The sequence below is a fragment of the Gigantopelta aegis genome, chromosome 5, assembly GCF_016097555.1.
Source record: "Gigantopelta aegis isolate Gae_Host chromosome 5, Gae_host_genome, whole genome shotgun sequence".
Lineage (NCBI taxonomy): Eukaryota > Metazoa > Mollusca > Gastropoda > Neomphalida > Peltospiridae > Gigantopelta > Gigantopelta aegis.
Window position 1 is genome coordinate 33,684,428 of NC_054703.1, and position 15,761 is coordinate 33,700,188.

The following is a 15,761-nucleotide window of genomic DNA, read 5'->3' on the forward strand; positions in this document are numbered from 1 at the left end:
AAATAAGTTTCTTAAATTTGTGACAGTAGGCCTTTAACACATACAACACAATATACACAACGTCATCTAGCTAAACCTAACCCTTAACATTTGACAAATAAATAATAATAATAACAATAAAATACTTACTTAATAGGATAAAACTACAAAGTAACAATAAAATACGGACAGTAGACATACTAATAGGCATAAATAATGCAAACTGGTATTTCAGTGATAATTTTTGATAAAAAATGGCACATATATATATCTGGGGCGTAGCCAGCATGTGGCAGACGAGGCGCTTACCTCGTCCGGAATTTTTCCGAACTCCACACCGCAATGCTCAGGGCCTGCAGACACACACACGCCCCTCAGCGTCAGGGTTTGCATCGGCATTTTTTTTCTCTCTGGCTATGACCCAGTATATATAGCATATTAAAAAGAGATCATATTCAAATCCGAATTTTTTTTGGAATAAAATGCCTTTGAAACAACACCCCCCCCCCCCCCCCCCAACTTGAAGGTTTTTTTTTAGGAATATAGCTGTATATATATACACACACATATATATATATATACATATACAAGTGTGTGTATATGTGTATATATATATATATATATATATATATATATATATATATATGTATGTATATACATGTATATATATATATATATATATATACAGTGTACATGTATATATATATATATATATATATATATATATATATATATATATATTTATCATATAATATCTTACATTTTCAGTGCAATCAAAGTATGTGATATTTTTCAGATCACATACTTTAAGAATTTGATAACTTTACAAATTAGATGTAAATTAGTCGAGGTCTCGGCACTAGTTTTATTGACATTTAAGCAAACGTACTTGGGTGACACTCCATGATTGACGTATGCATTCACAGTCATCAAATAAAAACATTTCAATGGCAATTTGACACTGAAAGCTGTCCAGCGTTCAGAAAACAAAAAACGTTAGGCATAATTTTATTTTGATGTAACGACATCCAAAATGACATCATTCGAGTTTGACGTCATATCCATTCAAAAATACACCGCGCATATCTAGTAATGGCTGACTGGAATTAAAGTTGCGGGTACAGTTTACAAAATCGCGTTGTATTATGCTCGCATAATACTATTTTTATTCCTAATATATGATATTGACGATACCGAAAAACACTCTGGTAATAAAATATATATATATATATATATATATATATATATATATATATATATATATATATATAGCTGTTTAGCAGTAATGTTAATATGAATAAATTGTATACAGATTCGGGCATTTTCATTTAATTCCGGCAAAAACCAGCCTGCTCCATTAAAACAATGGAACAGGCACCTCTAGCCACCTTAATAATTCTAAATAAAAAATATTATTGGTAGTAAATCTCAAACAGAGATGAATTTGACTTATAGAAAGCAGGAAATTGCATTTCAGGACATCTAGAACGTTGCTTTGTGCCCTAGATCACATTCATCGCCCCCCCCCACCCCCTCCCCCAATGTCTACTTGCTTCCGCTGTGCCTGTGGGAGCCCGTATGCTTATGACGTTGATCACTCAGTCCCCATCCGTCTGTGTGTCTATGTCTCTTTCCATTATTTCCTTCTCATAGGTCTCGTCATTCATCATCGGGTAACTATTCATCGGGTTGCCGGGAATGGAAACGGTCGACTTCCGGTGCGTGGTCTCTTCATCCGTAACCAGGTGGCTATTCTGCTGGATGCTGGGAATCGAAAGAGAAACGGGCGACTTCAGCGGCATGCTGGGAATGGAAAGGGAAACAGCTGACTTCCGTGGTGCGATTTCGAACGGGATCTCTTCCTCCTCTTCACAAGAGTTATCGTCCTTCTGGTCAGCATCTTCATCCTTATCGCCCATGACCCAGAAAGCCAAATCGTTTTTCAACCTGCAGAGCAAATTGTATATGATAATGTTTTCATTTTCTATATATTTGTAAACTGCTATGGGTATTTGTTTGTTTTTGGGTTTTTTGTTGTTGTTGTTGTTGTTTTTTGTTTTTTTTTGGGGGGGGGCTTTTCTTTTTTAATCCAACAGCTGATGATAAATAAATCAATGTGCTAAATAAATCAATGTGCTCTAGTCGTGTCATTAAAAAAATAATTTTTTAACAAACTTTCTTGTGATATAAAAGATCCCATGCTGCTAATCGAAGAGTAGGCGCGGGTTTCCTCTCTCATTATCCCATATAAAGTAAGTTAAAATGTGTTGAGTGCGTCATTAAATTAAACATTCCCTTTGTTTGTTTTTAGGGGGGTTTTTTGGTGGGGGGGGGGTAATTTTATTTATTTATTTACAAATTAATTAATTAATTAAAAATTAATTAATTTATTTATTTTATTATTTTATTTGATCTTATTTTATTAATTAATTAATTAAAAATTTATTTTATTATTTTATTTTATCTTATTTTATTATTTTATTTTTTAATTTATTTTATTTTATACATTTCATTTAACATTTTTGACAATTATTTTAGTCTTTTAATGAGCTGGCTCTCTGCCAGAAAATAATTTGAGAATACTAGCTGCGGCTTTGAAATGTCTTGGAATTGGACGCTGCATTTTTCATGCACTCTGACACACTTTAAACAGCAGTTCTCTTACAACAAACTGTCGAAAAATTACACCCAAAATGTATCTATTAATTTTCCAAGATTTTATGGTACGTAATTGTATCCTTCATATTCTTCAAAAACACTGATGTACCTGGCATGTCAAGCTATGTTTAATGGACCCATGACCCTTCAAGTTAAGAAATATTGTTACTGATTTGACAGAACACGATAGCACTGTTACTGACAGAACACAAATGAACAAGTAAGTTGATAACACTGATATTGACGGAACACAAATGAACATGTAAGTTCACTGTAGATAACACTGATATTGACGGAACACAAATGAACATGTAAGTTAATAACACTGATATTGACAGAACACAAATGAACATGTAAGTTGATAACACTGATATTGACAGAACACCAATGAACATGTAAGTTGATAACACCGATATTGACAGAACACAAATGAACATGTAAGTTGATAACACCGATATTGACAGAACACAAATGAACATAACACCGATATTGACAGAACACCAATGAACATGTAAGTTGATAACACTGATATTGACACAACACAAATGAACATGTAAGTTGATAACACTGATATTGACAGAACACAAATGAACATGTATGTTCACTGTTGATAACACTGATATTGACAGAACACAAATGAACATGTAAGTTGATAACACTGATATTGACAGAACATAAATGAACATGTAAGTTAATAACACCGATATTGACGGAACACAAATGAACATGTATGTTCACTGTTGATAACACTGATATTGACAGAACACAAATGAACATGTAACTTGATAACACAACACAAATGAACGTGTAAGTTGATAAGACCGATATTGACAGAACACAAATGAACATGTAAGTTCACTGTTGATAACACTGATATTGACGGAACACAAATGAACATGTAACTTGATAACACCGATATTGACAGAACACAAATGAACATGTAAGTTGATAACACTGACATTGACAGAACACCAATGAACATGTAAGTTGATAACACCGATACTGACATAACACAAATGAACATGTCAGTTGATAACACTGATATTGACAGAACACAAATGAACATGTAAGTTCACTGTTGATAACACTGACATTGACAGAACACCAATGAACATGTAAGTTGATAACACCGATACTGACATAACACAAATGAACATGTAAGTTGATAACACTGATATTGACAGAAGACAAATGAACATGTAAGTTCACTGTTGATAACACTGACATTGACAGAACACCAATGAACATGTAAGTTGATAACACCGATACTGACATAACACAAATGAACATGTAAGTTGATAACACTGATATTGACAGAACACAAATGAACATGTAAGTTCACTGTTGATAACACTGATATTGACAGAACACAAATGAACATGTAACTTGATAACACCGATATTGACGGAACACAAATGAACATGTAAGTTGATAACACTGATATTGAAAGAACACAAAAGCACATGTAAGTTGATAACACTGATATTGACGGAACACAAATGAACGTGTAAGTTGATAACACTGATACTGACGGAACATAAATGAACATGTAAGTTGATAACACTGATATTGACGGAACACAAATGAACGTGTAAGGACTGAACACAAATGAACATGTAAGTTGATAACACTAATATTGACGGAAAAGAAATGAACGTGTAAGTTGACAACACTGATATTGACAGAACATAAATGAATATGTAAGTTGATAACACTGATATTGACAGAACATAAATGAACGTGTAAGTTGATAACACTGATATTGACAGAACACAAATGAACATGTAAGTTGATAACACCGATATTGACAGAACACAAATGAACGTGTAAGTTGACAACACTGATATTGACAGAACATAAATGAATATGTAAGTTGATAACACTGATATTGACAGAACATAAATGAACATGTAAGTTCACTGTTAATAACACTGATATTGACAGAACACAAATGAACATGTAAGTTGATAACACTGATATTGACAGAACACAAATGAACATGTAAGTTGATAACACCGATACTGACATAACACAAATGAACGTGTAAGTTCACTGTTGATAACATTGATATTGACAGAACACAAATGAACATGTAAGTTGATAACACCGATACTGACATAACACAAATGAACGTGTAAGTTCACTGTTGATAACATTGATATTGACAGAACACAAATGAACGTGTAAGATGATAACACCGATACTGACATAACACAAATGAACATGTCAGATGATAACACTGACATTGACAGAACACAAATGAACATGTAAGTTCACTGTTGATAACACTGACATTGACGGAACACAAATGAACATGTCAGTTGATAACACTGACATTGACAGAACACAAATGAACGTGTCAGTTGATAACACTGATATTGACAGAACACAAATGAACGTGTAAGTTGACAACACTGATATTGACGGAACACAAATGAACCTGTAAGTTGACAACATCGATATTGACGGAACACAAATGAACGTGTAAGTTGACAACACCGATATTGACGGAACACAAATGAACTTGTAAGTTCACTGTTGATAACACTGATATTGACAGAACACAAATGAACATGTAAGTTGACAACACCGATATTGACAGAACATAAATGAACATGTAAGTTCACTGTTGATAACACTGATATTGACGGAACACAAATGAACATGTAACTTGATAACACCGATATTGACAGAACACAAATGAACATGTAAGTTGATAACACTGACATTGACAGAACACCAATGAACATGTAAGTTGATAACACCGATACTGACATAACACAAATGAACATGTCAGTTGATAACACTGATATTGACAGAACACAAATGAACATGTAAGTTCACTGTTGATAACACTGACATTGACAGAACACCAATGAACATGTAAGTTGATAACACCGATACTGACATAACACAAATGAACATGTAAGTTGATAACACTGATATTGACAGAAGACAAATGAACATGTAAGTTCACTGTTGATAACACTGACATTGACAGAACACCAATGAACATGTAAGTTGATAACACCGATACTGACATAACACAAATGAACATGTAAGTTGATAACACTGATATTGACAGAACACAAATGAACATGTAAGTTCACTGTTGATAACACTGATATTGACAGAACACAAATGAACATGTAACTTGATAACACCGATATTGACGGAACACAAATGAACATGTAAGTTGATAACACTGATATTGAAAGAACACAAAAGCACATGTAAGTTGATAACACTGATATTGACGGAACACAAATGAACGTGTAAGTTGATAACACTGATACTGACGGAACATAAATGAACATGTAAGTTGATAACACTGATATTGACGGAACACAAATGAACGTGTAAGGACTGAACACAAATGAACATGTAAGTTGATAACACTAATATTGACGGAAAAGAAATGAACGTGTAAGTTGACAACACTGATATTGACAGAACATAAATGAATATGTAAGTTGATAACACTGATATTGACAGAACATAAATGAACGTGTAAGTTGATAACACTGATATTGACAGAACACAAATGAACATGTAAGTTGATAACACCGATATTGACAGAACACAAATGAACGTGTAAGTTGACAACACTGATATTGACAGAACATAAATGAATATGTAAGTTGATAACACTGATATTGACAGAACATAAATGAACATGTAAGTTCACTGTTAATAACACTGATATTGACAGAACACAAATGAACATGTAAGTTGATAACACTGATATTGACAGAACACAAATGAACATGTAAGTTGATAACACCGATACTGACATAACACAAATGAACGTGTAAGTTCACTGTTGATAACATTGATATTGACAGAACACAAATGAACATGTAAGTTGATAACACCGATACTGACATAACACAAATGAACGTGTAAGTTCACTGTTGATAACATTGATATTGACAGAACACAAATGAACGTGTAAGATGATAACACCGATACTGACATAACACAAATGAACATGTCAGATGATAACACTGACATTGACAGAACACAAATGAACATGTAAGTTCACTGTTGATAACACTGACATTGACGGAACACAAATGAACATGTCAGTTGATAACACTGACATTGACAGAACACAAATGAACGTGTAAGTTGATAACACTGATATTGACAGAACACAAATGAACGTGTAAGTTGACAACACTGATATTGACGGAACACAAATGAACGTGTAAGTTGACAACATCGATATTGACGGAACACAAATGAACGTGTAAGTTGACAACACCGATATTGACGGAACACAAATGAACTTGTAAGTTCACTGTTGATAACACTGATATTGACAGAACACAAATGAACGTGTAAGTTGACAACACCGATATTGACAGAACATAAATGAACATGTAAGTTCACTGTTAATAACACTGATATTGACAGAACACAAATGAACATGTAAGTTGACAACACCGATATTGACAGAACATAAATGAACATGTAAGTTCACTGTTAATAACACTGATATTGACAGAACACAAATGAACATGTAAGTTGACAACACCGATATTGACAGAACATAAATGAACATGTAAGTTCACTGTTGATAACACTGATATTGACAGAACACAAATGAACGTGTAAGTTGACAACACCGATATTGACAGAACATAAATGAACATGTAAGTTCACTGTTAATAACACTGATATTGACAGAACACAAATGAACATGTAAGTTGACAACACCGATATTGACAGAACATAAATGAACATGTAAGTTCACTGTTGATAACACTGATATTGACAGAACACAAATGAACGTGTAAGTTGACAACACCGATATTGACAGAACATAAATGAACATGTAAGTTCACTGTTAATAACACTGATATTGACAGAACACAAATGAACATGTAAGTTGATAACACTGATATTGACAGAACACAAATGAACATGTAAGTTGATAACACCGATACTGACATAACACAAATGAACGTGTAAGTTCACTGTTGATAACATTGATATTGACAGAACACAAATGAACGTGTAAGATGATAACACCGATACTGACATAACACAAATGAACATGTCAGATGATAACACTGACATTGACAGAACACAAATGAACATGTAAGTTCACTGTTGATAACACTGACATTGACGGAACACAAATGAACATGTCAGTTGATAACACTGACATTGACAGAACACAAATGAACGTGTAAGTTGATAACACTGATATTGACGGAACACAAATGAACGTGTAAGTTGACAACACTGATATTGACGGAACACAAATGAACGTGTAAGTTGACAACACTGATATTGACGGAACACAAATGAACGTGTAAGTTGACAACATCGATATTGACGGAACACAAATGAACGTGTAAGTTGACAACACCGATATTGACGGAACACAAATGAACGTGTAAGTTGACAACACCGATATTGACGGAACACAAATGAACGTGTAAGTTGATAACACCGATATTGACAGAACACAAATGAACTTGTAAGTTGATAACACTGACACAGACGGAACACAAATGCACATGTAAGTTGATAACACCGATATTGACGGAACACAAATGAACATGTAAGTTGATAACACCGATATTGACGGAACACAAATGAACATGTAAGTTGATACTGACGGAACACAAATGAACATGTAAGTTGATAACACTGATATTGACGGAACACAAATGAACATGTAAGTTGATAACACTGATATTGAAAGAACACAAATGAACATGTAACTTGATAACACAACACAAATGAACGTGTAAGTTGATAACACTGATATTGAAAGAACACAAATGAACATGTAACTTGATAACACAACACAAATGAACGTGTAAGTTGATAACACTGATATTGAAAGAACACAAATGAACATGTAACTTGATAACACAACACAAATGAACGTGTAAGTTGATAACATTGATATTGACAGAACACAAATGAACATGTAAGTTCACTGTTGATAACACCGATATTGACAGAACACAAATGAACATGTAAGTTGATAACACTGTTACTGACAGAACAAAAACGAACGTGTAGGTTATAATGAAGTTCCATTGATCGATTATAATCGAAATTGATTGGTTTTGATCTACTGGTGTGATCATCGATTATAAACATCCATAATCAATTGTGTGGGGAAATATTAACTGTAACTGTTTCTCCAGTTTAGATGATGCAATTGATGTGAATATGTTCAGGTTGGTATTTATCGTGATGTGTACAACAAGAAATAAGTTATTGAATAGTCATATTACAGGTAATATTAGCGACACTTATGTTCACAGTGCTTATAATTCAAAGCCTACTTATATTTATATACTTCTAATCGATTGTGTAATCGAAATTGATCGGTTGGTGATTACTGAAAGCGACTATAATCGGTGACATGCTCATAGGAATGAAGGGGCACGTGGGGTGGCACAGACTCTCCTCCCCACTCGAGGACGAAAACATACAGTGGTTTCCTATCCTATTTTGTACAGATAAAAGTAAAAATATGGCTTCTGTAAAACCCCCACCCCCACCACACACACACACACCACACTTGATATCGTTCCAACGGGCCAGGCTACAGATTTTCAAAGCAATCTTAGCGCTACGATATCGTAAAACTGTCGTAAACTATGACATCACTACAACACATGCCATAGTGACCACTGATGCCATCGGCTACAATGAACAGGATAATCGATGATGAACTTCCGACCGATTGGGCGGGACATAGCTCAGTGGTACAGCACTCGCGTGATTGATCTAGGATCGATTCCCATTGGTGGACCCATTGGGCTATTTCTCATTCCAGCCAGTGCTGCACAACTGGTGTAATAAGGGCTGTGGTATGTACTATCCTGTCTGTGGGATGGTGCATATAAAAGAACCCTTGCTGCTAATCGAAACGAGTAGCCCATCAAGTAGCAACAGCATGTTTACTCTCTCAATATATGTGTGGTCCAAACATGCCATATAACCGTAAATAAAATGTGTCGAGTGCGTCGTTAAATAGAGAATAACTAGTTAATGACATAGGATGTCTGCTAGTAGCAGGATATGACTGCTTTATCCGTCATCATATTCTGTCGGTAGAAACGGTGGTTGCAGGATAAATAAAACATTTTCTTTCCTTCCAACCAAATACACAACCCTTCTGGACGTGTTCGATTACTGTAATACACAACCCTTCTGGACGTGTTGGATTACTGTAATACACAACCCTGCTGGACGTGTTGGATTACTGTAATACACAACCCTGATGGACGTGTTGGATTACTGTAATACACAACCCTGTTGGACGTGTTGGATTACTGTAATACACAACCCTTCTGGACGTGTTGGATTACTGTAATACACAACCCTTCTGGACGTGTTGGATTACTGTAATACACAACCCTTCTGGACGTGTTGGATTACTGTAATACACAACCCTGTTGGACGTGTTGGATTACTGTAATACACAACCCTGCTGGACGTGTTGGATTACTGTAATACACAACCCTTCTGGATGTGTTGGATTACTGTAATACACAACCCTTCTGGACGTGTTGGATTACTGTAATACACAACCCTATTACTGTAATACACAACCCTTCTGGACGTGTTGGATTACTGTAATACACAACCCTATTACTGTAATACACAACCCTTCTGGACGTGTTGGATTACTGTAATACACAACCCTGCTGGACGTGTTGGATTACTGTAATACACAACCCTGCTGGACGTGTTGGATTACTGTAATACACAACCCTGCTGGACGTGTTGGATTACTGTAATACACAACCCTGCTGGACGTGTTGGATTACTGTAATACACAACCCTGCTGGACGTGTTGGATTACTGTAATACACAACCCTTCTGGACGTGTTGGATTACTGTAATACACAACCCTTCTGGACGTGTTGGATTACTGTAATACACAACCCTGCTGGACGTGTTGGATTACTGTAATACACAACCCTTCTGGACGTGTTGGATTACTGTAATACACAACCCTGCTGGACGTGTTGGATTACTGTAATACACAACCCTTCTGGACGTGTTGGATTACTGTAATACACAACCCTGTTGGACGTGTTGGATTACTGTAATACACAACCCTGCTGGACGTGTTGGATTACTGTAATACACAACCCTTCTGGACGTGTTGGATTACTGTAATACACAACCCTTCTGGGCGTGTTGGATTACTGTAATACACAACCCTGCTGGACGTGTTGGATTACTGTAATACACAACCCTGCTGGACGTGTTGGATTACTGTAATACACAACCCTTCTGGGCGTGTAGGATTACTGTAATACACAACCCTGCTGGACGTGTTGGATTACTGTAATACACAACCCTTCTGGGCGTGTTGGATTACTGTAATACACAACCCTATTACTGTAATACACAACCCTGCTGGATGTGTTGGATTACTGTAATACACAACCCTTCTGGGCGTGTTGGATTACTGTAATACACAACCCTATTACTGTAATACACAACCCTGCTGGATGTGTTGGATTACTGTAATACACAACCCTTCTGGACGTGTTGGATTACTGTAATACACAACCCTGCTGGACGTGTTGGATTACTGTAATACACAACCCTGCTGGACGTGTTGGATTACTGTAATACACAACCCTGCTGGACGTGTTGGATTACTGTAATACACAACCCTTCTGGACGTGTTGGATTACTGTAATACACAACCCTTCTGGACGTGTTGGATTACTGTAATACACAACCCTTCTGGACGTGTTGGATTACTGTAATACACAACCCTTCTGGACGTGTTGGATTACTGTAATACACAACCCTGCTGGACGTGTTGGATTACTGTAATACACAACCCTGCTGGACGTGTTGGATTACTGTAATACACAACCCTGCTGGACGTGTTGGATTACTGTAATACACAACCCTTCTGGACGTGTTGGATTACTGTAATACACAACCCTTCTGGACGTGTTGGATTACTGTAATACACAACCCTGCTGGACGTGTTGGATTACTGTAATACACAACCCTTCTGGACGTGTTGGATTACTGTAATACACAACCCTTCTGGACATGTTGGATTACTGTAATACACAACCCTGCTGGACGTGTTGGATTACTGTAATACACAACCCTGCTGGACGTGTTGGATTACTGTAATACACAACCCTGCTGGACGTGTTGGATTACTGTAATACACAACCCTGCTGGACGTGTTGGATTACTGTAATACACAACCCTGCTGGACGTGTTGGATTACTGTAATACACAACCCTGTAATACACAACCCTGGACGTGTTGGATTACTGTAATACACAACCCTTCTGGACGTGTTGGATTACTGTAATACACAACCCTTCTGGACGTGTTGGATTACTGTAATACACAACCCTGCTGGACGTGTTGGATTACTGTAATACACAACCCTTCTGGACGTGTTGGATTACTGTAATACACAACCCTGCTGGACGTGTTGGATTACTGTAATACACAACCCTTCTGGACGTGTTGGATTACTGTAATACACAACCCTGTTGGACGTGTTGGATTACTGTAATACACAACCCTGCTGGACGTGTTGGATTACTGTAATACACAACCCTTCTGGACGTGTTGGATTACTGTAATACACAACCCTTCTGGGCGTGTTGGATTACTGTAATACACAACCCTGCTGGACGTGTTGGATTACTGTAATACACAACCCTGCTGGACGTGTTGGATTACTGTAATACACAACCCTTCTGGGCGTGTTGGATTACTGTAATACACAACCCTGCTGGACATGTTGGATTACTGTAATACACAACCCTTCTGGGCGTGTTGGATTACTGTAATACACAACCCTATTACTGTAATACACAACCCTGCTGGATGTGTTGGATTACTGTAATACACAACCCTTCTGGGCGTGTTGGATTACTGTAATACACAACCCTATTACTGTAATACACAACCCTGCTGGATGTGTTGGATTACTGTAATACACAACCCTTCTGGACGTGTTGGATTACTGTAATACACAACCCTGCTGGACGTGTTGGATTACTGTAATACACAACCCTGCTGGACGTGTTGGATTACTGTAATACACAACCCTGCTGGACGTGTTGGATTACTGTAATACACAACCCTTCTGGACGTGTTGGATTACTGTAATACACAACCCTTCTGGACGTGTTGGATTACTGTAATACACAACCCTATTACTGTAATACACAACCCTTCTGGACGTGTTGGATTACTGTAATACACAACCCTGCTGGACGTGTTGGATTACTGTAATACACAACCCTGTTGGACGTGTTGGATTACTGTAATACACAACCCTGCTGGACGTGTTGGATTACTGTAATACACAACCCTTCTGGACGTGTTGGATTACTGTAATACACAACCCTTCTGGACGTGTTGGATTACTGTAATACACAACCCTGCTGGACGTGTTGGATTACTGTAATACACAACCCTTCTGGACGTGTTGGATTACTGTAATACACAACCCTTCTGGACGTGTTGGATTACTGTAATACACAACCCTTCTGGACATGTTGGATTACTGTAATACACAACCCTGCTGGACGTGTTGGATTACTGTAATACACAACCCTGCTGGACGTGTTGGATTACTGTAATACCTGTACAAGATGTACATCAGTAGAGCAAACAGAAAAATCCCATGGCTGATGGCAGTAATGGTGAGGATAATAACTCTACCAGATACTGAAATGAAAAAGAAACAGAAACGAAAAGTTTTGTTTAACGACACCACTCAAGCAGCTAATGTTGACGAAACTTTGTCATCGTCTGTTCCAATAAAGTGCACAAATCTCCTGCTTACTGACATCTTTCTTTTAATTTCAAGAGTAAACACCACTTTGTACATCAATGAGAGCCCAAACAAGTAAATGCTAAATTAGGTAGAGTATCATTAAATAGATATTTACAAAATATTTACTTGTCAGTTTATTATGTAAGAAATAATCGATGAAAATCATTATTATTCCATTTCCGACTTTAGTGTATCCTTTGCATGTTTTATTTGACAGGTATACATACTATAACAAAGAGGAATAAAATGGCAATGGATACCTCTCGGAGTTTAAAGGAACAGTCCTGAGTTTGCTACATTTTAAGATGTTTCCGACTAATAAAATATTTCTACGATTAAACTTACATATTAAATATATTTTCTTGTTTAGAATATTAGTGGCTGTATATTCAATGTGTTTCTGGTCCTTTGTCTTCAAATAATTTCATACTACGAAAAAATCTTTTTTAGGAAATAAAATGAAATTTAACCCAGTACAAATATTAGAATGATCAGAAACACGTTTAATATATAGCCACTAATATTTTATGCAGAAAAATATATTTGATATGTAATTACAGTCGTCAAAAAGTCTCAATTAGTCGATAACATCTTAAACATTGCAGCAAACTCAGGAATGTCCCTTTAAGCTATATCGACGTTGAACTGGACTAAACTACGCTATCAATGTGTCTGTGTGAGGTTCAGACTAACCTCCTGACAGCTTGTACGGATATTTTTGAAGTAAACCTTCTTTTTTTTTGGTTATGGCTTTGTGTTGTTGATTCAGTTATTTAAACATTTTAACTATTTATTTAAGTAAAACCTGCCCATTCCTATATTTGGGTGACCTGTAATAACTAAGTGATGGAGAGTTATGGAATCATCGGTCCATTACTGAAAAATAATGGAGTGTTCAGTCAATTCAATGACGTAACAGGTAAATTTCAAAATAGTTTGACACCCTATGGATGATGTGTTTTTCGTGCTGGGGTGTCGTTAAGCATTCATTCATTCGTTCAGTCATTCATTCAGTCAGTCAGTCAGTCATGCATGCATTGACTGACTGACTGACTGACTGACTGATTGATTCAACCATCCATCCATCCATCCATTCATTTTTGCCTGGATGGCAGAGGTGTCCCGAGCAGGTTTCTACGATGGTCACGGGGGCACCACACTGGGCGCTGGAGCCAGGTTGGCACACTTTCCTTACCACCATGATTCATTCATTCATCCATTCATCCATCCATCCATCCATTCATTCTTGCCTGGATGGCAGAGGTGTCCCGAGCAGGTTTCTATGATGGTCACGGGTGCACCACACCGGGCGCTGGAGCCGGGTTGGCACACTTTCCTTACCACCATGATTCATTCATTCATCCATTCATCCATCCATCCATTCATTCTTGCCTGGATGGCAGAGGTGTCCCGAGCAGGTTTCTATGATGGTCACGGGGGCACCACACTGGGCGCTGGAGCCGGATTGGCACACTTTCCTTACCACCACAATCCGTGTACAGTTCTTCTGGCATAAACTAACCTCTTGTCTCTCGGTTACCAGTTCAGTGCCTTGTCAATAGAAAAACGAAAGGAATTAATTATATCTGTCTGTGTGTCTACATTTCTATCCATCAGTCCATATATCCATGCATCCATCTACCTGACCATCCCTCCCTCCTTTTCATTCATCCATCCACTCATCCTCCTGACTGTCCCTCCTTCCATCCACCTAGCCAGTCATTCATTCATCCATCCATCCATTCATTCATTCATCCAATCATCCACCTGAATGTACCCTCCTCCCCTTCCATCTATCTATCCATCCATTTATCCATCCATCCACTTGAACGTACCCCCTCCCCTTTCATCTATCTATACATCCATTTATCCATCCATCCACTTGAACGTACCCCCCTCCCCTTCCATCTATCTATCCATCCATTTATCCATCCATCCACTTGAACGTACCCCCCTCCCCTTCCATCTATCTATCCATCCATTTATCCATCCATCCACTTGAACGTACCCCCCTCCCCTTCCATCTATCTATCCATCCATTTATCCATCCATCCACTTGAACGTACCCCCCTCCCCTTTCATCTATCTATACATCCATTTATCCATCCATCCACTTGAACGTACCCCCCTCCCCTTTCATCTATCTATACATCCATTTATCCATCCATCCACTTGAACGTACCCCCCTCCCCTTTCATCTATCTATACATCCATTTATCCATCCATCCACTTGAAAGTACCCCTTCCCTCTTTTATCTATCTATCTATTTATTTATCCATCCATCCACCTGAACGTAACCCC

General features: G+C 37.3%; 1 protein-coding gene across 4 annotated transcripts in view; it reads right to left on the reverse strand.

The window, feature by feature from the left end:
• Positions 1-1,215: 1,215 nt before the first annotated feature.
• LOC121373663 overlaps positions 1,216-15,761 on the reverse strand; it is a 24,353-nt gene continuing 9,807 nt past the window's right edge. For all 4 annotated transcript variants that reach the window (XM_041500381.1, XM_041500380.1, XM_041500379.1 and 1 more), the window contains 3 exons: positions 14,852-15,010; positions 13,266-13,350; positions 1,216-1,926 (listed from right to left, as the gene is read on the reverse strand). In XM_041500381.1, the coding sequence (XP_041356315.1) occupies positions 1,578-1,926; positions 13,266-13,350; positions 14,852-15,010 (593 nt within the window). In that variant the 3' untranslated portion in view covers positions 1,216-1,577. The remainder of the gene's footprint in view (positions 1,927-13,265; positions 13,351-14,851; positions 15,011-15,761) is intronic.